Source organism: Zosterops lateralis (genome assembly GCF_965231275.1).
Source record: "Zosterops lateralis genome assembly, chromosome: Z".
NCBI lineage: Eukaryota > Metazoa > Chordata > Aves > Passeriformes > Zosteropidae > Zosterops > Zosterops lateralis.
The window spans coordinates 44,111,302-44,137,672 of record NC_139800.1 but is presented as its reverse complement, the minus strand read 5'-3'; the positions used below and the strand labels follow the sequence as shown (position 1 = coordinate 44,137,672).

At 43.0% G+C, this 26,371-nt stretch overlaps 1 protein-coding gene across 5 annotated transcripts in view; it reads left to right on the top strand.

Moving 5' to 3' along the window:
* SLC44A1 (solute carrier family 44 member 1) overlaps window positions 1–26,371 on the top strand; it is a 146,567-nt gene that overhangs the window by 72,263 nt on the left and 47,933 nt on the right. The window contains exon 16 of one of the 5 annotated variants that reach the window (XM_083883584.1): window positions 18,213–19,084. The exons of 3 other annotated variants lie outside the window; for them this stretch is intronic. In XM_083883584.1, the coding sequence (XP_083739710.1) occupies window positions 18,213–18,359 (147 nt within the window). In that variant the 3' untranslated portion in view covers window positions 18,360–19,084. Of the gene's footprint in view, window positions 1–15,046; window positions 15,173–18,212; window positions 19,085–26,371 lie in introns of those variants that run through there. One more of the 5 variants, XM_083883586.1, reaches the window with a different exon arrangement.

The following is a 26,371-nucleotide window of genomic DNA, read 5'->3' as shown; positions in this document are numbered from 1 at the left end:
CCCCTGACATTGGCAACTGCAGAACAGCACAGGCAGATGCCTTCTCAGATCCCTACTCCTGAAAAGCCCTGGTGTCCCACTGGAGATGAAGGACCAGTCTCCTTGAGAGCAGCACAGCACATGTCCTTGGCTGCTGAAGGAGCTCTCCTGCCATGTGTAAGGGATGGGACCCTCTGTATGCAGCATTTTGTGTGCAGCAGTCTCCATCTCTGAGCCAGGAATCCCAGATCCTGTGCTGCTGGACTCTGGCATTGCTCCTTCCCTCCGCTTTGGGCCACTGACCCAGTTTTAGTCACTGGTATTTAGATGTTTAATGAAGATTAGCTAGTGCCCAGGGAGCAATTATTTAGTATTTCTAATTACTATTTAAATTATGAATGTGCAAAATGGATGCAGTTTGGACTCCCTTACACAGAAAACCTAAGAAGACTGTTTTTCTGACACCTGCTGCCATAATCTTCATCTAGTGCTTATTCTTGTTTACCTTAGATACACTAAAAATAAAGTGGAAGAAAATTCAGTACCAGAGCAGATTTTCTGAGACTCTTAGCAGAGCAGTCAAAGCTAGAAATAAAGCCTAAGACAGAAGCTATTGAATTATATCTCACTACCACAGCTGACAGTAATCAAGTGCTAGACAAACAGGTGAGGAGGTATTTCACACTGCAGTCCTCTGAAGAAGAAATCACAGACCTGAACCCTGTGCCCTAGGGAAAAAAAAAAGTCTGCCACAGTCCCAGAAATAGTGATGTCTCCTGTTTTTAATTACTTTTCTGATAGCTCTTACTTGTATTCTAGTTTTAAAGATTAAGTCCTGAATACACACCTTGGACAAAAAAAGATTTGCTAGGCATTGGCAATGCCAGATAGAGCAGGGTGGTCTGGCCACTTCTCCTGGTTGAAGAATCTGCCATGTCCCCTAGTCTTTGCTTCCAGGTAGGAGAGGGATTTGCACACCTGCTTGGTATCCAAAACACACTGATGCTCCACCAAAAACTTCCTCTGTTGCCTGGGGTTTCTCACTTTCTGTCTCTGTGCCTCCCTTTCCTCTAAGATGGAGATGCATAAAGGCTGAGTACATTAAAGATCAGTCAGTATTCAGATACTGCAGGAGGATGGATGAATGAAATATAGGCAGGTAAGGCTACATGTGAAATTGGGATCTAAAAATGCCTTTGCAGTTGCAAGAGGCAATGAATTGAGTGGAATTTGCATCCTATGCAAGAGAAATTATAGAGACATGAACACCTCAGACTCATTCCTCTTCTGATTGTTAAAATATCTGAAAATTCAATCCTCCACTAGAAAATCCCCTCCAGTCCTTTAGTCGCTGGGTCTTGGTAGTTCACTGTGCCTGCTTTCTGCAAGAAAAAAAATCTACTTGTAGGAAGGTGTGCTGGATGTCTTTCAAATCTCTCTAAATTGCACTGCCCCTAGTAACACCGGCAAACCTAACTGTAGTACCTAATGTTGAACATTGCTGAATGAAGTAAAGGGATTTCAAAGCATGAGTTTGCTGCCTGTTCAGAAAGGTTGGGTAAAGGTCTGAAGAGGAGTTCTTCCTTCTTATGGGCACAGAAACCACACTGTCTCCAGGCAGGGAGCATCACAGCTTGCTTTTGAAAGCTGTAGTGTTGTATCTGTGCATTATGGGACAACATAAGGACAAGAAAACCTCAGAATGGTCTGTATTGATTGCAGCAGGAGACCAGCCTGCTAGAAGAGCTTGTGAGGTTCATGCTGTTTATGACGAAGATGAGACTTGACAGCTTTATAAAAATGTAATTTGCTCCCCAGTAAAACCAGCATAAGCACTTGCAGGTCTGAATTTCCCAGAAAATGAACAGCTTGAAAAGCTATTAAGCTTCTTAAAGAAATAATAAGGAATCAAAGCTTGAATGAAGAGTGTAGGAGAAGTATACACAAGCCTGAATTTCTGTTCACTTCATTGTATTCATGGGTCAAGGCCCCCCACCTTTCCATAATCACCATCTGAATTTACTTTAAGAATAGCACATAACAAGGCAAGCAAAAAGCACACATTGAGGTTTTGAGCCATTGCGGAAAACAAACTCTTGTTTGAAAAAAAGTACACATTTGTGGATGTGGCCACACACAGGGGTTGGGCTCCAGAAGGGCTCCAGCCATGGCATGGTGAAGGAAGTCGCGGGAAGGAGGGAATAGACTGATGACCTGACAAGCCAGAGGCATGATATCAATTGGGGTAAGTCTCAGCAATGGCAAAACCTTGTTTGTTGTCCAGGCTGCTGTGAAGCAGCCTTGTATTTGAACTTTGTAGCTGTGCCCACCCCCACTGAGATCCTGAAGATGTTTTCCAGCTAACCTTTCTGGAGGGATCAGGCTAGAAAAGCAGTAAGCAGGGAAAAGGCAGTGGAAAAGTTAATATGGGAAGGGCAATAAGTATTAAATGAGGTGCCAGAACTCAGAGACTCTCCTCCGAAGTGGGCTGCTGGAATCCAGCTCAGAGGGGATCCAAGAGCATTAAAAAAATTAGGGAGGCCAAAGCTCAGTTTGAACTCAAAATGGCAACTTCTGTAAAGGACAATAAAAAATGATTCTATAAATACATTATTGGTAAAAGGAAAGGTAAGGCTAACCTTTGCTCTCTGTTGGATAAGGAAGGGAACTTAGTAACTGCTGATGAGGAGAAGGCAGAAGTGCTTAATGCCTTCTTTGCCTCAGTTTTCAGTGGGAAGACAACTTGCCTACAGGACAACTGTCCTCCTGGGCTGGTAGATGATGTCAGGGAACAGAATGGTTCCCCCATTATCCAAGAGGAGGCAGTCAGAGAACAGCTGAGATGCTTGGATGCTCATAAATCTATGGGCCCAGATGGGATTCATCCCAGGGTGATGAGGGAGCTGGCAGATGAGCTTGTGAAGCCTCTCTCCATCATTTACAACCAGTCCTGGCTCACTGGTGAGGTTCTGGAAGATTGGAAACTGGCCAGTGTGACACCCATTCACAAAAAGGGTGGGAAGGAGGATCCCAGTAATTAGAGACCAGTCAGTCTGACCTCAGTACCTGGCAAGATAATGGAACAGTTTATACTGAGTGTCATCATGCAGCACCTACAGGATGGCCAGGGTCTCAGGCCCAGCCAACACGGATTTAGGAGGGGTAGGTCATGTTTGACCAACCTGGTCTCCTTTTATGACCAAGTGACCCGCCTGGTGGATGCAGGAAGGGCTGTGGAGGTTGTCTATTTGGACTTTAGCAAGGCTTTTGACACTGTCTCTCACAGCATACTCCTGGAAAAGCTGGCAGCCCAGGGCTTGGACAGGAGCACTCTCTGCTGGGTTAGGAACTGGCTGGATGGCTGGGCCCAGAGAGTGGTGGTGAATGGTGCTGCATCCAGTTGGGGGCCAGTCACCAGTGGCGTTCCTCAGGGGTCTGTGCTGGGACCAGCTCTGTTCAATATTTTCATTGATGACATGGATGAGGGTATTGACTCTTTCATTAGTTAGTTTTCGGATGACACAAAGCTGGGAGCATGTGTTGATCACCTGGAAGATAGGAGGGCTCTGCAGAGGGATCTGGAACAGTTGGGTCGATGGGCAGAGTCCAACAAAATGAAGTTTAATGAATCCAAGTGTCAAGTCCTGCACTTTGGCCACAATAACCCCCTGCAGTGTTATAGGCTGGGGACCGTGTGGCTGGACAGTGCCCAGGAGGAAAGGGACCTGGGGGTTCTGGTCAGCAGCTGAACATGAGCCAGCAGTGTGCCCAGGTGGCCAAGAGGGCCAATGGCATCCTGGCCTGTATCAGGAATGGTGTGGCCAGCAGGAGCAGGGAGGTCATTCTTCCCCTGTCCTGAGGCCACACCTCAAGTGCTGTGTCCAGTCTGGGCCCCTCAGTTTAGGAAGGACGTTGAGATGCTTGAATGTGTCCAGAGAAGAGCAACAAAGCTGGTGAAGGGATTGGAAAACAAGCCATATGAAGAACGACTGACGGAGCTGGGGCTGTTTAGCCTGGAGAAAAGGAGACTCAGAGGTGACCTTATCACTCTACAACTTCCTGAAGGTTAGTTATAGACAGCTGGGGGTTGGTCTCTTTCTCCAGGCAGCAACTGACAGAAGGAGAGGACACAATCTTCAGCTGCATCAAGGGAAATATAGGTAGGATATTAGGAAGAAGTTTTTCACAGAAAGAGTGATTAAATACTGGAACAGTTTGCCCAGGGAGGTGGTGGAGTCACCATCCCTGGATGTGTTTAAAAGGAAACTGGATGTGGCACTTGATACCATGACCTAGTTGAGGTGTTAAGGCTGGGTTGGACTCGATCTTGAAGGTCTCTTCCAACCTACACATTCTGTGATTCTGTGATTATCTGTGCTATGCTTAGTGGAAGGATGGCAGTGGAGTGTTTCTTTACAGGGTATTTGTGCTTTTGTGCTTGCTTTTACCAGTTAAAATTGCTATAATGAACTGCTACTGGGAAAAGAAAAAAAAAAGTTGTTTTGGCTAGAATTAAGCATTTACACGGAGGTGTTTTAAAAAGTTGTATGAAGACAAATGAGCCCTTGCCCATCTGAGCATCGTTGGATTTGCAGAAGTTTTTGGAGAGACACTCCCTGAAGTGTCTTACTGTCCTTGATGCCTGTTCTGGTATTGAAAATGTTAAGAAGGTTTGGTAAGAAATGATGCAGTGAAAATCAGGACTCAGAGCACTTTGGTGTGATAGTTATAACACATCAGGAACAGGGTACTGAGAATGAGTATGTCCAGATGTACCTATGATGTGCTTGTGCAGGTGAAAGCTATTAAAAATTATTAGCTACTGAAGTACTTTACTCAGGAAAAAAAAAAAAAAAAAAAAAAAAAAAAAAAAAAAAAAAAAAAAAGAGCAGCTGCTCTTGAGTCAAAGGGTTAATTTTTTTTTTTTGTATCACAAAACCCAGACAAATACAAAATTTTCGTTTTCACTCTTCCAGATGAGTCCTGCCAATTCGTTCAGCCTAAGGGCACAGCTCAGTACAAGGCATGGGCAGCATCATAAGCCTAAACAGTAATAGCTTCATCTGATATGCTGTTCCTTCCTTTGCAGTCACAGTAATGAAATCCAGGGAGAATTAAAAGTATCCTGGCTGCAGAGCCCATCAGCCAACCATTATAATGTGTCTGTGAAATACAGAGCCACAGACTAGCAAGCACAATTAGCTAGTAAGATTGGTGCTCCATCATAACCCCATTTTAAACAGGCTACTGATAGAGTAATTTTGACACCAAAATAGCGTCACAGGAAATGCATATTCACTGAAACTCATTGTGCCTTTTATTAAGCAACACTACAAAGAAGCCAACAACTGATTTTCACTGAGGGCTGTCAGCAGGAGCAATTTCTCTGCTCAGACCCATGCTGATGAGAAAATTTTCCATGCTCCCTTCCCCCAAGCAGAGCCAGAAGGGCATGGTTACACATGACAGCTGTTAAGGTTTTAGGCTGCCCACAGCTTCCCTCACAGACCTCAGCTGGGAGAAACACCACAGTTGTTCAGCAGCACACTAGCTCTGCCATATCCTCCATAAATAACTCAGCTTAGCTCAACTCAGTGTGTGTTGAGCCATATTTATTCCTGTGGGGCAGTGGGGCTGTTCTTACCCCTGTGCATGAAAATCAGGAGACCAAATGGACTGTGCTCGACTGTTTGAGTGAACTCCTAGAAAATGGAGGTAGCTTGGGCTGCTGGATCTCACCAGTAGCTCAGAGCTCATTAGTGAATGTAATTTAATGCCCTTTAATGCCCTGACAGTGTACAACTGCTTCCCACAGCATGCATGGATGCACAGCACTCTCTGGGTTTGGAAGCTCCCCAGCAATGGTGCTCTCAACTAGAGACTGAGTGCAGCTCTCTGAAAGGAAAAGGTAGCATTTTTTCTCCTCTAGTTTTTCCTGTAAGAACAAACTGCTCTCTTTTATATCTAGTCTAGGTTTTTAACAAACCAGCAAAGGGCAGTTTGTCTCCCTAGAGCCTGCAACATGAAATCTTTCACCACAAAAATAATCCTATTGCAGTGAAGTCTCCAGTCTTCAAAGGCACCTCTTGGGCCAGCTCCAGCTCTGGAAAGTCATATTCTGAGATGAGATGTGGTGCTGCAGCTGGGTGGTGTGGTTTCCAGTGACCCTTCCTGAGACCTGTTCTCTCAGTGCCCCCTCTGCCTTCTGAGCCTGTCCCATGAGTGGGCTCACAAAGAGCAAGGATTCCTGTGAGTTTTGCCAGGGACTATTGCCAGCTTGATGACCTTCAGACAGATGTCAACCCTTGTGCCCCTCCTCCAAGGTGGAGCCGACTTGTGTCAGCAATTGTCCCTCCCACAGCCTGTGGTGCATGCACCTCGCGTGATTTCTGTACTGAGCACAGCCAGCCTATGAGTGCTGGCAGAAGTGTGAACAGATGAGAAGCTCACCTCCTGACTGGCCCAATTCAGTCAGGACATGGTGCACAAAGCACTGGCATTGACACTACCTCACCTCCCCCAGCTCCTGTCCTTGCCTCCTCCTGCTGGCTTATCAGAGTACAACCCAAGGTGGTGCACCAGAGGTTATTGCTCTCCAGGAGGTGGCAGAAAATTAGTGTTTCAGGCAAAGGTGATCTGCTGCCTCTGAGTTTCAGTTATGGTAAGCGTAGGACAGGATTAGAACACCATTTCATTCATGCTCCCCAGCTTCTTGTGCTTAAGCAGAGTTACGGCTCATCAAGCCCAAAATGTGCTGTGGGTTTTTTTGTTTTGTTTTGTTTTGTTTTTGTTTTTTGGGTGTTTTTTTTTGGGTTTTTTTTGTTGTTTGTTTTTTTTTTTCTGCTCTGAATCTTCTTTTGCTGTGCAGCCAGAATTCATTGCAAGATCTGAGAAGTTAAAGGGTCAGATCCTTCATCCATTTCTGCTTCCTGACGTGGTCACAAAAATATCATTGAAAGTCACATTTCTGCACTTCTATGAAGGCAACATTGCGCAGAAATGTGACTTTCAACCCTTTTATAACTCTCTTCTTTTCCTTGAGGATCACATCCCTCAATCACCTTTTTTACCTCACCTTAATCACTGCAGTCATATTTTTTTCTATTTGAAAAGACAGTTGATCTTCATGCCACACACAAAATTCACCCTGTGCTTCTGCTGTCCACATGTTCAGCCACTTCCCATCTACCAGTTTACCTTACACTCGTTTTCTTCACTCACCCAAACATTGCACAGCTGTGCCTCCATTCAGTTCTCTGCTGTTCTCTGTGGTTTTGCAAAACCAAGTCCTTGGCCCCAGCCTTGAGTTTCATCTATAATCTAGATCTCTCCCCCATCCAGGCCTTACCTCCATGATACTTCTCTTCCAGCTTTCCTAGAACCTGAGGTGTCCCACAGTCATGGTCGTGCTCTGACTCTTGCTTCTGCCCCTGGAACAAAGTTCCCCATCTTTCCTCCTCTCTCCTTCTCTGTTCTTTTTCAAGCTAGATGTCAAATTTGAGTGTCTCACAGTTTAAACATCCTCAAGGACAGAAAATAGGAGCTGTGTGCAATGAAGGTAGGTAAATGGATAACAGCTCCAATCTCTGTCCTGCCTTTTACAGGATCAGTCAATGGCCATGTAGTTCTGCTGGTATTTTAAACTTTGATCCTCTTGATTTGTCTCTAATGCTAGCAACAAGACACAGATGTGTTGCTACCTGCTTGCATGTGCACCCTACAGTTCCTCTGTCTCTGTAGGTGTAGTGCTTGTTAGACCAGGAGTTTGACTCCAGTATAAAATGTTATGGTGGAATTTCAACTGCACTTGGCTCTGCCCCCCACTTACTTGCACTACAAGCAGAGTGGAGAGGAGATATGCGCAATCAAGTATTTTTAACCATGTCACCCTAAAATTATTTGAACAGGGACTCAAAGGACTTATGCATGGTATGTTTTGGTTCATTCTTCAAGAAGGTGAAATTGCTAGTTGCAGGGTCCCTCATTGGCACAGGCAACAAATCCATAAATGCAATCTTTCTACATTTCACTCGGAGATAGAATAGATAGAAAGATTCAGATCTAAAAACCTAAGGCTTTGCTTTAGAATGTGTTTGTCTTGAGTCCACTTAAAATTGAAACACTGTGATTTATTTGATGTGCTCACTTCGAGAAAACACGAGGAAGTTAGGCACTTCACACTTACTCCAGTAACACGTGAGGGCTGACATTGGTTTCTGGAGGATATCACTGCACTTTTCAAATGAAAACCAAGAGCACCCTGAAGTGACTACTGCTTTCAGTACATGGCATTTTAAAATTAAAATTTTCTTCAGTTAGTGATATTAGCAGAGCATAGTGCCATGTGTTGTTACCCACTTGTCTTCTAAGAGGCCACAGCTGTCAGGTGGCAGACGCCCACGACCCTGGGCACACAGACCAACATACATGCAGGGTCTTCTAATAGCAGGTGTGCCCCTGCAGCCATCTCATGGTGTTTTCTTCTGCACGAACTCTCAGTATCCCCAGCTGGGTGTGGGCTGTGGAGCTCAGGGCCAGAGAGGTGCCTGCAGGACCAGGGACACTGGGGCATGGTGGGGACAGGAAGGGCAGCAATGAGTGCTGCTGGTAGAAGCCCTGAGACAATGCAGGTCACAGCAAAACCAGCAAAAATAATTGCAGATTTATCACCTCCATCACTCTGCCTCCTCTCTGCTCTTCAAACCTTTTACAAAGTACTTCAAATGTCCCCAACAACTTTAGTAAAACTCTACTTGCCTGAGCAAAACTGTAACTATTTAAAAGAAGATATGCCTCTAGGAGGGTTCAGTAAAAAATGCTCTTAATTATAAATGCTTGTCAATGTTCAGAAAGCTACCCATTTGACAGCTGACCAGCAAATGGCAGGCTTTTTAAGCCAGGCACATCTAAATTGCAGTAGCCGTAGTCACCTGTTCCTGTGAAGGAAGGTGTACACAGTGCACAGATGCTTTCTCAAGCACTCCGACAGTCTGATTTGCATTGTAGGTGTCTGGCAACAGTTACACCTTCTAGAGGAGCATGCTGTGGAGCTTTTTCACTGATCAGGATAGCTGCCACAGGCATGGGAAGTCTCCAGCTAGCTGCGGCATGGTTCATTCCTCCCCCAGAAAGGAGGCAGATGCCATGGGGAAGTTGAACAGGACTGGCTGCATCTCCTTCATTCCTAGAAAGTGCTGACAGTGTTTTGCTGTAGCTGACTGTCCTAGAGAGGAAGGTGTGGGGCTGTCACTAGCTGCTCCTCAGGCTTTCATACCACCCACACCTCCCAAAAGGAGAGCCAGAATTGCTGTTGAAAGGAATAAGATAAATGTGTCTTTACAAACAGACTGTGTGAATCTACTTGTAGACAGGGCCAGGGACTTTTAGATAAGGAAATAACAGGAGAAATGATCAGTTTTCAGAAAATGTTACTAATTGACATGGACTGCTGTTCAGACAATGTCGTGCTAAACTCCTGAACTGAGAGAAGAAGACTTAATAGAATATGAATTACAAAAACGGGTTGCATATTAAGGGGGGTATACAGTAGGCAAATCTGGAAGTCTGTACCTTGCAAGTATTTCAGTCAATGGGAAGGAAGAGGGTGATGCAGCCAGGAAATTAGGAAAAAAGGGAGGCTGCATCCTCCAGCAATTTAAGAGACCCCATGGGGAAATGCTCCATGGCCCCTCCCTTTGTTCATGAATAAACTTACAGGACTCCTCTGTCTCCTTTCTGGGCATAAAACCTCTGGTGACATGAATTTTTCCACACACTGTCCCTGCCACAGCCTCCAGCTCTGTTGTGCCCAGGCTACGGTCTCTGCATGCACAAAAGCCTCCTTCTCTGCCAAGTTTTCAGATGCCAGCACCCTCTTCAGTGTTAACTAGAGGGTAAAAATGGCAGGTCATGGACTATGTTTGGCACTACAGCAATCCTTATAGGAACTGGATCACAGGCAGGTAACCCCCCACTTTCCCCTAGACAGGCAGACTGAAGAAGACACAGTGCCATCAGCTGGGCATTTGCAGCCACCTGCTCAGGGTCCAGGCTACGTTCCTGCCAAAAGGCAGGGCTTTCATAAAACTTGCCTTTTAGTGACTATAAGCTTTTTGTGGCAGACAACTGTGTGCAGAGTGTGTGCCTGTCATAGGTGAGGAAGGCAGTCTGCAGTGCAAAGGCAGGATTAGAAAGTGTTTAGTGCATTAAGAGGGCAGCAGCTAATTCTTGCTAAGAGGTAGATTTAGGGAGCCTTTTGTCTTCCATTCTGTGCCTTGCCATCCACCAGCACTTACTTGCTATATGAAGGCAGGCATGGCAGCAGCAGTGCCCCTGGCATGAGCAGCAGTGTGCCATGGGGGCAAAAGCCTTTGCCTGTAATTTGATTTGAGAACTTGCCGTGGTTTGAAAGCAAAACGAGTGAGAGGCTCCAAGTCAAAAATATAATTTAATAAGAAGAAAGGAAAAAAAATGTAAAATAAAATAAATGGAATGATACAAAAGACCACTGACAGAGTCAGAATACAAGCTGAGCAGGGTGGTGGAAGCAGTCCAGATGAGGTGGTCTTCCTGAAGAAGTGATCCCATAGAAAGGTCTGGCAGCTCTGGTCCTCTGGGAATCCAGTGGGTAAGGACTGCTTACCCACTGTCCCAAAATCCCAGCTTATATCCAGGTGAGAATGCTTGGCTCCTCCCCCTGGGCAGAGCATCTCACAATGGGATGATGAGTTGTGAAGTGGGTCCTTGATGGCCCATTAAACAGAGATAACTCCTGGAGGGAGTTACCTGTGAGTCATGGGCAAGGCATTGATGGGCCATTAGCAGAAGACAACCCAAAGGAAGGGGGCCTGGAAACACTGCTCCAACAATTGGATTCAACAGTTCATGAAGAAGGTGATAGAATACTTTGTGCACATCCTATACTACAACCCAGGACAGAACCTTTTAATGAAAGGGGAGGCAAGCTGGAAGAAGAAAATTCCCTAAGCTTTAACAGCTGGGAACTGCAACTGACTGTACAGCCCAGCAAAGTGCATGCAGCCCTGGAAACCTCATTAATTATGCTCCTTCTCTTCCACACTGTAACTGGTCTTTCCACTGAAGTATGCCAACACATCTCTCCCTGAAAGTGAGAGCTCATATTTCCTCCTCCCCACTTAGACTCCCCACTAAAAAAAAATCCTGGCAGCAGCAGAGCCTTTTTTGCAGGTGTGCTTGCCTTTATACCATGTGAAAAACCTCCCTTTTTCTGCTCTTTCTCTTGCTGCTGCCTCTGATCCTCCCGAGTTTATCTCCTTACTCTCCCTGTCTTCTTTCTGGTCCAGTCTGGCTGCAGGGCTTCTCAAAATCTGGTTTTAATATATGAAGTGACTTTTGGGCTGTGTGGCTCTGGGCCAAGCCTTCATAGGCAGTGGCTGAGAAAATGTACTTATTCACTGCTTTTTGACATGGTTAAAGCTTATTCCAGTAGACACTTAGGCATGAGAGGAGCAACTTCAGAAAATGACAAAATTATGTGATTTGAAGAACTCAGCCTTCATCTTCATAGAGGGATGACTCCTGAGCAATGTACTTTTTTCCCACATAATGGATCTTCTATTTCTTTCCAGCAGCTCTCATTAACTCCCTTGGCTCTGTTTTATTTGAGTGATGTGTAGGGGTGTATATCAATATATACTGTGTTCTGAGGAATTCCTTCTGTCAGAGTCGGGGAAGGAGCAGGAGGTGCATGAGTGGGGCAGAGAATTAAATTCACAGTAGTTAAGTGAAATTAAAGGCCAAATTCTAATCAGCTGGGTCCTTTTGAAACTTACCTCACCCAACAGAAACAGTCAGTATGAGGGGAACAAAATTCACAGTGGGGCAGCATCCCAAAGATGGCACAAGCCTGGTGATGCATTTTAATACCAGCACCATGGTCAAAGCTGCTATAACACCATAAAGCTGCATTTTAGCCCAGTGGCTGTTTTGTGGCTGTACCTTGTGTGAAACGCCGTCGTTATAAAATTACAGTTTCCTTTCAACACTGCGGTGTTGGGAATTTTTTTTTTTTTTTTTTTTTTTTTTTTTTTTTTTTTTTTTTTTTTTTAGAACTTGGGTTAGTGAGCTGTGTGATTAAGCAAACATGTATACAGAATACTTAGACACAGAATGCCTGGGGCTGGAAGAGACCTCAAAGAGCTCATGGCAGGACAGCACAGCCCCACTCATGACTGCAGCTGTTGTGATCCCACATGACACCCAGGGTATGGGCACAGCCTCCCCGGTGCGGGACACTCCAAAGTCGAACCAGCGGCTCCAACCCTCACAGCCTGCCCTCGCTCGCTTTGGCTACGGGCTCCGACTGTGCATTCCCAGCGGGCATCCCGGGTGAGGGATGGGATTGGATTGTGCTGGTGGCGGGAGCCTGCATCCCCGCGCCGCTCCGAGGGGAGGGCAGACCAGCTGTCCTGTCGCAGAATGTGGATTGTATCAAGATTGCCTTAAATCAGGACGTGCTTCGGTGTAAGATCTTTGTACACTTTTAAGGCTGATCAGCAAGAAAGGAGACCTGATCAGTGGAACTGGGAGCGGCCAGCATCGCCTAGTTCAGGACATCCGGGAGCTGAGGAGATTTGAGGATGTAATACATTGGGATGTTGATGTTTGTATGTTGCGTACATTGATAACTTGGCAATACACTTAAGGTCTATGTATCCTATAGCTGAACTACGTGCATTATTATACTTAAAGTCACGCCTGTAGAGTGAAGACCCTCCCCTCGAGCATGCGTAGAAGTTATCTGGAGTAGGAAACGTATGGAAATTTCTGAGCTAATCGTGATAGCGGGGCTGTACTAGGGAAGTCACTGACTCCGAACTCGTGCGTGTCAATAATGTAGCGGAAAGTCTGTCAGGGCGTGCTCCATCTCTGGAATACCACCAGGCTTGCGCAGCTCTAGAATAGACAACCAATACCTCTCTTGAGTGTTAATTACTGCCTTGTGGAGAGAAATCCGATTTTGTGGAGAGCGCTCCCGCGTCTGAGGAGTGAGAAGGGGAAATGCATTCTCAGATTTTAAAAGCAAGCATAAGGAAAACCACAAATTCACACCTTCCCGTGTGCTCCAGATCAGGATTGTTATGTTTCCCCAGCTTGCTGTGAAAAGCACAGTTATTGAAAGCTCCTGGCATTTTATTTTTTTTTCCTGTTAGAATGGTAGGAAGATAGTGATATGTACTCATAACAACTGGCTTGTTTTGCTTCTGCTCTGAGTAGGTGACCGTGTTAAACGGCGACCTTGTGAATTTTGGCTGCCACCCTGCCTGACCCCCGCATGCCTCCCTTCAGCACAGCACACATCTAAGAAGGATGCTTTTCAAGGGCTCGATTCGGATTGGTAGATTCCACTCGCTTGCAACCATGACTTAAACCAGGAACTTGTCAGTACCAGTCTCAAGATTAGTCTGTGTTATAAATGCATATTATAAAGTTGGCTTTTTGCAAATATTAGAATATCTATAATTGGACTGTATTGTGTTTTGTTAATAGAGTTTAGAAAGGTGATGAATGTATTTTCTGATTGTGACATAGTGTGAATAGTGGAAAGACTAGGGTTTTTTCTTTTTGACATCCAAAACTGACCATCCCAAAAATTATGGTGGAGGGGTTGTCACCTTGTAACCCTGCATGAAGGCTGCTGTATTTCTGGTTTTTTATCCAAAGAAAAATAACCAGAAAACCTCAGGAAACCAGACAGAGTGGAGCCACCCACAAATGAATCTATCAGATAAAATGATTAAAGACAACTCAAAGAAAATATTTAAATGATGCATATGTAACACAGCATCTTTAAAAGTAGAGGTCTGAGGGAGTGCAAGACGTGCTGCTGACTGACTTTATGCCAGGCACCCTTGGCCGAGAAATTTTTGCTTGTTCTGTCTCTCAATTGTCTATTTTTATTTTTATTAAACTTATAAATTTTTAAAAGAGAGTGGAGCTCATTTTTCACAGTCTGGTTCTTGGCTTTATAGGCCTATTATGGAAAACCCACCCCCTGGAGACAAGCGGTGAGAGGACAGCCCATGCTGGATGTCCTAACTAGCGCAAGGTTTTTCCTCCCAAATTTGTTGCTGAAAATTTTCCCCAAAAGGAAAAATCTAGGGTGCTTGTAATGATCTCCTCCAAAAGGCCCCTGATCCCAGTATCACACCACAGCTTTCTGCTTAGAAAGGAGATGTTCTGCTGGCCCTATCAATGCCACCACTGGGTACAGTGTTCTTGGGACCCCAGGGACATGATCAATATCTTATTTTAACCCATGAATTTTACTTGGGATTTTTTTCCCCTGATTCTCCTTGCTTTCCCACCAGGGTGGTGGGAGGGTGGAGTGAGTGAACAGCTGTGTGCCGCTTAGCTGCTGGCTGTGGTTAAACCATGCCTTGTTATTTTGTGTTCTCGGTATGGAGGACCATCCTTGTAAACACACAGATGAAACAACTGTTGGCAGAGCAAAATTGCAAAGAGAACTCTTCCTGGGTTTAATATTCCCCTCCTGCTAGACAGGACAAAGGGGACATTTTTCTGGGCCCTGCAAATGCAAAAGGTCCTTGTGCCCGTCTTCCCAATCCAGTGGGGCTGTAGAGAGGAAAAACCCTGGCTTTAAAACCAAACAGGCAAAAAGTTGCTGCAGAGACTGGCCTGAAATGTCTGGATGAATTTGGTTCTCCCAGTGAGGTAGACAAGAAACATTGAGAATGTCAAATGTGGGCTGTCACCTCACAAAATTTTAAAGGGCAGACCATTGTGGCCAACTTACAGAGCATCTGTCATTCCCTTGCAGTCAGACTTCAAACTAACAAATAATGCAGTTCTAAAATAAAAGAGAAATGTTTGAAATAATACCTCTAACTGATTCTAAAATCCAGAGGCAAGAACAAGTGACAGGACAGCCCATCCTACACAGACATGGATCTTGGGAATCCCAAGGTAATGCAAAGGTTGTTGTAAACTGTATAGTTGATCAAGGGAAACCAGTTGATGTGATCTTTTTGGATTTCAGTAAAGCTTTCTATACTGTCTCTCACAGGACCCTTTGGAGAAAATGTCCAGCCCAGAGCTCGATTAACACATCATGTGATGGGTGAGCAGCTGGCTCATGGGTCAGGCACAAAGGGCTACAGTGAATGTGGTGACATCAGACTGGTTATCTGTCACTTCTGGGGTTCCACAGAACTGTATCCACAGTCCTGTGCTCTTCAACAGCATCCTTAATAAACTAGACATTTGAAAAAACACTAAGTTTGTTAGTGAGGCTAAAATGGAAGGAGCCATTGACTCCCTGGGAGGCAGAGCGGTCCTGCAGGAAACCTTGACAAATCAGAGGTCTGGGCAATCAACAACCGTGTGAATTTTTACAAGGGAAAGTCCTAGATTTTGTACCTGGGATGGGGCAACCCTGGATGTATTTGTAGACTGGGAAATGAGCTGTTGGAGAACAGTGCCATGGAAAGGGACCAGGGAGTCCTTGTCAAAGGCAAGTTGAAGATGAATAAGCAGTGCCCTGGCAGCCAGGAGGGGCAGCTGTGTCCTGAGGTGCATCAAGCACAGCATCACCAGCTGGGCAAGGAAGGGGATTGTCCCACTCTGCTCTGCACTGGGGCAGCCTCACCTTGAGTGCTGGGGGCAGTTTTGGGTTATACAATGTGAAAAAATATATAAACCTGTTGAAGAGTGTCCAAAGGAGACCTATGAAGATGATGAAGGGTCCAGAGGGGAAGCCCTTCAAGAGCAGTTGAGGCTACTTGCTTATATCAGCCAAGAAAAGAGGACACAGCAGAATGCAACTTCCTCATGAGAAGAAGAGGAGGAGCAGGTGCTGATCTCTTCTCTCTGGTGCCCAGTGACAGGACCAGAGGGAATGGCCTGAAGTTGTGTCAGGGGAGGTTTAGGTTGGATATCAGGAAAAGGTTCTTCACCCAGAGGGTGGTTGGGCACTGGAACAGGCTCTCCAGGGAAGTGGTCATAGCACCAGCATGATAGAACTCAGTAAGTGTTTGGACAATGCTCTCAGGCACAGGGTGTGATTCTTGGGTTGTCTTGTGGAGGGTCAGGAGTTGGACTTGATCACTGTGGTTCCCTTTCAACTCAGGATATCCTAAGATCCTTTTAGAACTTTAAGAGTCAATTATATACTGTATATCTAATCTAACCTTGCCTTCTGTCAGTGTGAAGCCATTCCCCCGTGTTTTGTCCTTACATGCCCATGTAAAAAATTCCTCTCCACCTTTCTTGTAGGTACCCTTTAGGTACTGAAAAGCTGCTCTAAGATTCCCCTGGAGCCTTCTCCCTCCTGAAGAACCTCAGTTCTCTTAATCTTTCCACATAGGAGAGATATTTCATCCCTCTTATCACTTTTGTGGCACTCTTCTGGACTTGGGGAAGAAGTCTGTGTCAATGAGTATGATGGTTACTGCAGGCACTAGGTTTGTGGGGTTTTTTTGTTCAGATGATGGAGAGGTACTTGGTAACTGCAGCAATAGCCTGGTTAGCCAATATGGCTTGTATTGAGGATGGATTCAGACCCCTGATTCTCTGAGAGGTCAGTTGAAGGACCAGGGACCTCTGCTTTACAATATGGAATTTTGACTTTAGGTGGGAAAGAAATTTTCAAACCAGAAATGTGTTTCATTCAAAGTAGTTGCAAAGTAGGGCTTCCCATTAGATTGCATCTTCAGAGGTGATGTACTTGATAGTTAAAGTTATCAGTTATCACTGCCTTTAAAAAAATCTGAACAAGTGTTCGGAAAGATGGGACAGGACGAGCTTGCAAATATGACAAGCCTGTCTCCTTACAGCAACCCAAGGGCACCACATGTTCCAAGAGCTGATGGCGTTGCTGTTCTCAATCTCTGTCTCACTTCCAATTACTTGTTTCCTGGCAGTCCAGTGGCATCTCTCCTGAGCAGTGCAGCTGACCAGACATCCATCCCAATGGAGTAACAAAACAAAAGCTTCGGTCAGGGTATAACTGTCTATTTTAGAGATGGAAAAATGGTATCAATTTATAGCTCTGCATATTCGATTAATGCAAAAGATAAATCAAGGATTTCTATAGGTTAAGTATTTTTAATAGATGTATATAAATATATTAATACCTTTTTCATAAAAAGGGATTTACCAAGATCTGTTCCTTTTTAAATTTTTTGTTATTTTTGGTTTTAGAGTTTTACATTCGACTTTCTATTGCATTGTGCAGGGAAGTAAGAACAGGCAGTGATGGCACAAGGACTGTAGCCGTTGCAGTGGATCTGTAAATGTAGGTTCTGGTTAACATACAACCTGGTCCTGCAGCCTCACATGGCTATTTCTTAGGCTTAGCCTAGATTGTAGTCATGATCCTAAACTTTCTTTTGGGAGTATCTTGCCCAACTCACTTTTTTTTTTTTTTTTTTTTTTTTTTTTTTTTTTTTTTTTTTTTTTAACTGAAATTTGAATCTCTTCCAAACAGACATGAAAAAAATCACAACATAAAAAAAAAATCTGTTCTGTGGGAAGAGTAAAATGACATGTCATCTTATGACTGGCTCATCACAAACACCATCTTTATTACGCTCACATAATAAAGAACTACATAAATAAATGTAGTTTATGTTTTTATATAGATACATATAGTAGATTAAGTGTGTAAGCAGGCATAGCAAGCAACGTCAATCCTTGCAATAAAAACCTGAGAAACATGCTCATATGCACACAATAGAGCTGTACAACTCACAAGAAGTTGAATCCATAAACTCTCTGTCCTGCATAGCCTGCCGGGGAGGACAAGGCTAAACCTTGAAAACCCAAGGATCAATTAAAACAAATAAAAATAGCCTCCCACCCTACCAACGGACCGCAGTCCCTAAACGACGCACACGACTGTTGAATTCCACACCGCCTCTCTTTCCCCGTGCCCGATGAGAGCAGTTCGCAGTGCGGGGCGCTGGGGGCCGGGCACCGCCTGCCCTGAAGCCTCCGCTTTTGTAAGCCCTTCATACTTGATTATTTCATATTTACACTGCTTTGCTTCATTTGAATGGGGCTTGCTGTGATTTATTTCTAATATATTTTCAGAAACGTAGCCCTGGCCTGCCAACGCGTACAGGATTTACACAGGCTGTGGTTCCATCACAGATGTTTGTTTACTGTTGTTGTAGTAAGCAGCTGGTTACATCGTGGTGCTTTTTGCTCTCTTTGTGTTGGTACGAAAGCAGAGCCTGCCCGCTGGGGATTTCGGGAACCTCCCCCGGTGCAGGTGTGCAAGGTGTGCCAGGTGTGAGCCGCAGGCTGTGCCCTGGACGGTAGGAAGCCAGCCGGGAATGGGAGAGGACTCTACGTCTAACGAAGGGCACAGGCCCTGAGGAGTGGGGATGAGGGGGAAATCATCCCGAGGCTCTGCAGGAGCCAGTGGACACAAAGGGATCTCGGACCGAACCCCAGCGTTGGAATGCGCGCCACAGCCCGAGCCGTCCTCGTGTCGCTGCGGCAGATTAAAAACACTCCAGAAAACGAGACGTCTGGGAATGCGCCGTGGAAATCTTGCGGCCGAGCCGGTGAGAGGAGCTGGTCTGAGCCGGGCATGTGGGGTGTGCCGGGACACCCGGCGGGTCACCGGGGCCGCTCCCGCCGGCGGCTGGTCCAGCTGCGGCCGCCTCCGCCCCGCCGGAGCTCCGGTCACCCAACCGGATCTCCCTCCCCAACCCTAACCCCAGCCCTGCGGCAATGCGTGCCCGGCCATTCCCATCTCCCAGCGCTTATCTGTGCGTCCAAAACACAGCGCCGGGCGCTAATTGAAGGGAGCTTATTACCATACATTCTCTCAGTACTAATTAATGAATATTTGCACATGTGTAAATTCCTTTTAAAGGGGATAAAATAATTTTTTTTAAAAAAATCAAACTTTAAAACCCCCAGAACACCAAGAACAAAAAAAAAAACAACAAAAAAAACCAAACCAAACCAAACCAAACCAAACCAAACCAAAAAACAAAAACAAAAACAAAAAAACAAAAAAAACCAAAACAAAACAAAAAAAAAAAAAAAAAAAAAAAAAAAAAAAAAAACAACAAAAAAAAAACCAAACAAACACCACCACCCAAAAACAAAACAAAAAAAAGTCCCTCCTCGGATTGGAAGGGGAAGGGTGGTTGGTAGAAAGACTGGGAAAAATTTATCCTCAAAAGAGACAAACAAAAATAAGAATTTCCCATGCAAAAGTAGATATAAGGTAAAATCAGTCTTCAAGGTTTCCAGCAGACTACATGTAGGCTCTTTCTAAAATATGACTTGCAACCGTGGTTAATTTGGTTTGTGAAAAACAGACACACTGAAAGTCATTCTTCTTAGCCTCTGACTGACTCTAGAAGAAATGCAGAGGCCCAGTGGCTTTCACTTGATTTTGGTTAATTTCTTGTTTGCTGAAAGACCTTAGGGAGAGAGGTTTCTAAGACTATGCAGGGAATTATTTAATTTTTGCATTACTGAGGAGTTCTTGTATTTGTTTTGGGTCTTTTGGTTGGTGTTGTTGTTGTTCCCATCCCCCCCCCCCCCCCCATTTCTGCAAAGAAAAGCCTCACTTATTAAGGTAACATCAAGGAATCATTTAAATGGAAAATTTCAGGAACCTGTATTTATAATACATTTTAATTAATAAATATCTTTTAACTAAACTTTATTATTATTATTAATATTGCAAATTTTCAGGTAGTTACCAAGAAAAAAAATCATGCTAGCTATTCCATTTGAAGCAGTCTTGCTTGGTAATGGTGGAACGCTATTGAGACCTGGCAGCTACAGCACAGTCTGTGTGAAATGACTGGCTCTTCCAGGTGTGCTTTGTAGCACAAGTGTTGCCAAGTGAGAGAATGAACTGGGAAACTTAATAGCAGACTGAGCTCAGGAGCCAAAACCTAAATGATCTGGAACTGGGGAAATGGGAGTAGCAGTGTGAAGAGGAAATCAGGTACATTACAGATCAAGAGGAAAAACTGCTAATCCGCGGCCTGTTTCAGCATGAGAATAAAATTAATTGTTTGCTACATTGAAAACATTGTAAAAGTGGTACCAATACCAGAGAACATTCTGTTTTGAACTTTTGCCTTAAGGTAGCCACATTTTAAATGAGATTATTTTATATCCATTTCTGCTCCCAGACACTACTACTGTGTGCAGACCAACTTGCTCATGAACTGGCACTTGAAAAGCTGCTTTGTGACAATTGCTTGCACAATATTATTTTACATTTATCACTGATACGAATTATTTTTGTCTAGGCCACCAGAATCTTAAGTTAGCTGAATATTTTACTCCTTTAACTCATAGTACTGATTCTGCTTTTAAACTGCATAAATTATTTGATTAATAATGTCCTAGGCATTAATAAAATATAAAACACACAGCTGGAAACATAACCAAAATACTTCACAAGCACTGCATATAGACTACAGTTCAATGTTTTTTAATTGTATTATGTCATATTTAATTAAAATATTTTATGTAATGCTCAGTATTAGATTTTTTGTGAAAAATAAACATTCAATGTAGTACAGTTGTAGCATTTAGTGATCATTATTTTCCACAACTTAAACCAGAATTAACACGTATAAACTGTTTGCAAAAATTCAAAAATACTGGCACACTTTTTTTTCCTTTACTTACCAGTTGCTATATTGCTGAAATAGAGTTCTCATGAAAACTGGACTGAAATTATTGTAAATTCAAGCTTTTTCTGGAATTGAACACCCTATTAAAAGGTGCTATAAAGCCTTGCAAGAAGAAGCAGATCAGAGAACATTACCACACCTGCTGGATGTATTTTCCTTCACTGCACATATCTGATTACATTTAAAAATTAAACAGTTCCACACTTATGTGAGGGAAAACTGGTCTGCTCTATATTCTACTGTGTTTTTCCCTGAATTCACATGATCTTTTGTCCAGATGGATAAAATAAGTATTCTATTAACCTAGTTCTTGTCCCATTTGGAGCTCATTTTGCAGAGATGTTTCTTTAGCTATTTCCCTAGGATGAGACTTACTATCTCTTGATTTTCAGTCTGTGCTGTCACTACCAGTGCTAATACTGCCACTACTGTCATAATGCATTGAAACACCATTAATAATAATAATAATAATAATAATAATAATAATTACTAGTACTACCTTTACCTAGGGTACATTGACATCTTCCAAAGGTTTCTGAATTTGGAGTGAGTTTTTAAAAGAGCAATGTTTGTTACATAATCCATATAAATTTACTAATCTCCAGAATCATTGAGTCCAACTCCCTGCTCCTTGCAGGCCTATCTAAACCATATGAATAAGAGCATAATGCAGATGCTTTTCTAATTATCTGTTGCAAATTAATTAAACTAAAACAACCTAATCTACTGAAAGAAAATACTTTGATAGTATTGAGGAACAAGAAAAGCACTTTGAAATCTTGTTTCAGAAGGTGTGTGGACACTACATGTTATTACAGACCATGCAGATAAGGAGATGAGCTTCAGAGCACGGTCAGTATGCTCAGTCATTTCAGCCGCCACAAGGTGGTAGCATTTCTGAACATTACTCACACTGGCTGCTTTCTCTACTACTTCCATACAGATTTCTATAAAACAGCAGTAGTCTGATTTCTAATCACAGAATGGTTGAGGTTGGAAGGCTCTGGATGTCTTCTGGTCCAATCCCTCAACCCCAGCACAAACACTAGAGCAAACTACCCAGGTGGGTTTTGATTATCTCCAAAGAGAGAGAGTCAACACCACTCTGAGCAACCTGCACGAGTGTTTGGTGACACTCAGATAAAAAAACTCAAATTCATAACATTTTCCTTATGTTGTTATTGTTAATATTAACATATTAATGTTCAGAGAAACCTCCTGTGTCTCAGTATGTGCCCACTGCCTCTGGGCACTACTGGTAATATCACAGCTCCACCTTCTGTATGCATTGTGTTCAGGTATTTGAACACTGTGAGGTGATTCCACTTGAGCTTTTTCTTCTCCAGACCAAACGGCCCCAGCTTATTCATCTTTTCCTTATAGGAAATAGAGATCCATAAAGATCTTCATGCTGGCCTGAACTCTCCCTGGTATCCAGAATACTCTCCATTTGCTAACAACTAGATGCAGCATTACAAATGTGGCATTAATAGGGCTGAGGAAGGGGGAGGGAGAACCTCCCTTGGCCTGCTAGCAAGACTCCCCCTAATGCAGGACGTAATTATTTTCTAATAATAAGGATAATATTAGAGAGCTCCAGGAAGCCCAGAGAAAAGTCTGGTCACTGATCTGGCCTTATTCTCACTATGAAGATGTAGTAGCTGTCTGCCCATTACTGTCACCATTCTTTCTCACGCTTTTCCTCCATATTAAATTATTTTCCAACAATTACTCTTCAGAAAAAGTTAAAATAAAGACAACAATTCTTCTCCTGACTTCACAATAAAAAGCCAGTATTTTGTTCCTCTGCATATGTGAAGAACAAATTATGTTCCACTTCGCCTAAAAGTGTTTATCCTTGATGTTTTCAAAATGCCTTAAAAATTACATTACATCTCTTTTGATTACGGTTCAGTTCAAAATTGTATTTCAATTTCTGGTTTAAGGAACAAAAGATATGCTAATAAATTCCTTTCTGTCAATGATGGAGCTACCTTTTTTTGCTACCAGTACAAATGCCTTGATAAACTAGGGAAGCAATAAGATGCAAAACAGGTAAGGAACTAAATGCAGTAAGGATGGAATTGTACCTACACAAGAGGAAAATTATTAATGAGCAACTTTGTGAAAAAAGCTGCATTGAGTAGAGTGATCAAATCCAAGGACATGACTTCCAAAGTCAGCACACACAAATCAAGGCTGTTTATTCTCCAGCAATTCTCCAGCAGGCTGCATAAAGCAAGCTCCCACTGAGGTTACCCTGGGTATGAAGCACAATGGCCAAGATGATTTTACCTGCACAAAACCTGGTTCTTTTTGCAAGTCTAAGAGCTTCCAGAATAGTGTAGAGCACAGAGAGGCATTCAGCTATGTTTGCATTCCTCCATGAAGATGCAAACAAAAATGCTGACAGGTAATTTTAATGACTTCTAGCAGCAACAGCACATTCCACCCACCCAATTAAGCATGGCAGCTGATTCTGGAAGTATCAGTCTCTTCCTACTAATGATAAAGTTTTCAAACCTGAGTGTTTTGAGTTGCACTTTTATAAGATGTACAGACCACAGTGAAATGAAAGTTCTTAAAAAGGACTTCATTTGCATATGGGTCTCCCTTCACTCTCCCCTGGGCCTGCAAAGGCAGAGACTGATCACACACTTTTGTGAGCAGCAGAGCCTGCTTCAGCATACAAATATCTCTGGGTGAAGAGCTCTCAATGTCCAAACAGTGAACCAAACTATATTTCCAAGGTCAGGAGAGCTGGGCATTGGGAAACACTTTCATACACCAATAGGAACTCTTGGAGTGCTGAGGAGGCTGTGAAATAAATGCTGTTCAAAGGTGTTTCAGAAAAAATTATCTCAGATGTGCCCTAAGCTTCTTGCCACTGTATAGCTTGTTATGGAGTTAGTTGAGAACATTTTACTGTACTTCAAAGAAAGCAGTCATCCAGCTATGATCAGCATTCACAGGAAACCACATTTCACACGGCACATGGATTGTTTGCATATGTTGTTATCACAAGCTGTACGTGTTGGTGAAATAAATATACTTTATACTTTATTTACTCCTGAATTTTTTTTAAAGTGAAGACATACCAGATGACTTCTTCTCCTCTCCCCACCTATATTTTGTATTTTTGCTCAAAAACAGGAGGAATTTTATCTCAAGACTAAAAGTAATCTCCTCTGTATGCATCAATAAGGTCGAGGTGACCTGCCAAAATTCAAGATATGTAAGGTTATTGTGGTAAGAATAAGAAACAGATTGGAGAGTCAGGTATTTTTCCATACACTTTCATCTGCTTCACAGTTCAAAGACTTCAGTCACCTCCCAGTGTTAATCTTTCTTTCATGTTTTTTCTTTCTCATTTAGTACTTTCTGTAATGGTATCAAACTTCGGCATCTTGTCTGGGTTTTTTTGCATTGTTTCTTTCTTGTATCATCAAATACCCAGTTCAAAACAATATCAGTAACATCTCTTCTTTTGTTATTTAAAACTTGATGACTTTGGTTTTGTTTTAGAGCAAGACATGCACTCAATTTTGAAAATTATATTATTTCATAAAGGAATTCTGTCATGAACTGTAAAAAGCCTTAAATTACAATAGTTGAAACTCAGTGTTTAAACCTGAGTCAAATCACCACTACAGATATTAATGCCAAATATTATACTAAGAATTTTTAGTACTGAAAAGCTTTTAAATATATAATTCAGTAGCCCATGTCACAGATGGGTGTGAAACAACAGTACCCTATCAAATAAGAAGACCCTTGAAGGAATTAAGGCACTGACGATTTCATATGCAGACCACAGTATTTCTAGCAATAGGAAAAAAGTCCTATAAAAGACAAAAAAATTCTTCACACATTAACAATTTCAACAATAAATAGGGAAGGCACTAACTTCTCTGTTCGAAGCCTGGAAGCCTTTTAGGTGCAAGGATACCAGGACTTTAATCTGCTAATAGTGCTGAGTCTTTTTTTGAGATCTGAGTAAGCAGGGTGATACTTACATGCTTTCACCATGCAAGGAGCACAAAGAGTCACCTCTGGAAAGAAGTTTGGAAGTAATTTTTTAGTATCTGAATATATGAACTACAGCAGTATTTATATAAGTGCCTATACATACCACAAGTGATTCAATCTATCACCTTAATGCTGCCTTGGGTTAAGCTTGTGCATCAGAAAGACAGAAAGAGAGAGCCATAATTTGAATGCAAGCAAACTATTTGACAAAGACATGCCTTGCCATTTTCTCTCAAGAAACGTATAAAATTTATACTTCTAAGATTTAGAGCTTGTTCTTGCCACTGGTCACTTCTACCTATATAACACTTCAGTGCTGATCAGGTTCTGTGGTCTGTCTTAGCAGCTGAACACATTTCCTACCATCAGTGTTCCTGCCCAAGCTGGTGTCATGTACAGAAAAGTCCTGCAGCCCCCAGAGAATCCTTGTATTTGGGGTGATGTGCAGCACCACAATTTCATTATTCTGCTTTTCCCTGTACATGATCTAACTTGCACATGAACCATCACTGCCGATGAATAAATATTTTCTGAGTTGAAAAGCAAGTTAAATATTCAAAAGGTTCTCTCAAAAGAGAGAATATTAGATAAGGGAGGGAAGGTGTTAAAAGAAAAACCAGCCCTCCCATTTACTCCTCTAGAAGATACTGAAGTAGAAGTTTCTTGATATTGTGAAAAACGAGGTTCACTTTCTTGGTAAATTTTAAGAAAATTAGGAGATAGAACAAAAGCAAAGTACGGCCGGGCAGGTGACTTGGCATTTAGCCAAGTCCACCCCCTGCTATATCAGAGACATTCTTTAAATACCTTTTCTATTGCATCAGTCTGTTGCATATTAATATTCTTCCATAAACTAGTTTCCATATTCCAGGAATTGTTTTGCATGGCCGCTCCTTGGGTCTGCCTTTTTAGAGCATGCATTTTTTGTGGCTGTGTCCTCGTTATCACCTCCAACTGAGGCCTTGGTCCATGCTTTCTTCAGATGGGAGATGCTGAAAGTTGTATATCAATAGCAGAGTCTTCTTTTCATGTTCACTGGATGTTATCCTGACCAAACAAACAGTTTAAGCAGACTATATCAACTACTACCACTATGCCTAATTTTCTTTACTAAAAGTAGAAATAAAAAAACTTATATACTTACCACAACATTGTTACTCATATAGCACACCTCTTGCAAAAAGCCAGCTTTATAATATACATTTATAACAATATCCAGCCACAAATATCTGGACTCTTGACAGCTAAGCAGCACCTGAAAACCTTGCACACCCAGAAACCTGAGAAGTTTTTAACCTCTAGAGATATTGGGCAGTGCAGGACCTCCAAGTCTCAAGAAGGTAAACAAACTGCCAGAAAACAAGCCCATGTTAAAAAAGTTCAAGGACAACTGGGCGGTTGCATGGCATTCTAATCCCCATTCTATGTGCTGATTTCAAAACATTCTAACAGTTTTATGTGGCATTGCTAATTTTATCTGGCATTGCCAGTGTTCCCTCAGGCCTAAAAACAATTGTTATTTGTGGAGTCCCTTCAGCCACTCAGCGTAATCCCCAGGGTCTGGCCTTGGCAAGGCAGACCCGGCTACCCCTCCTGCCTGAGGGGACACTTCCCTTGTCTCTGTACACAATGGTTTGGTCAGTTCTGCCCCGCCACACACACCCAATGACCTTGGCCATGTG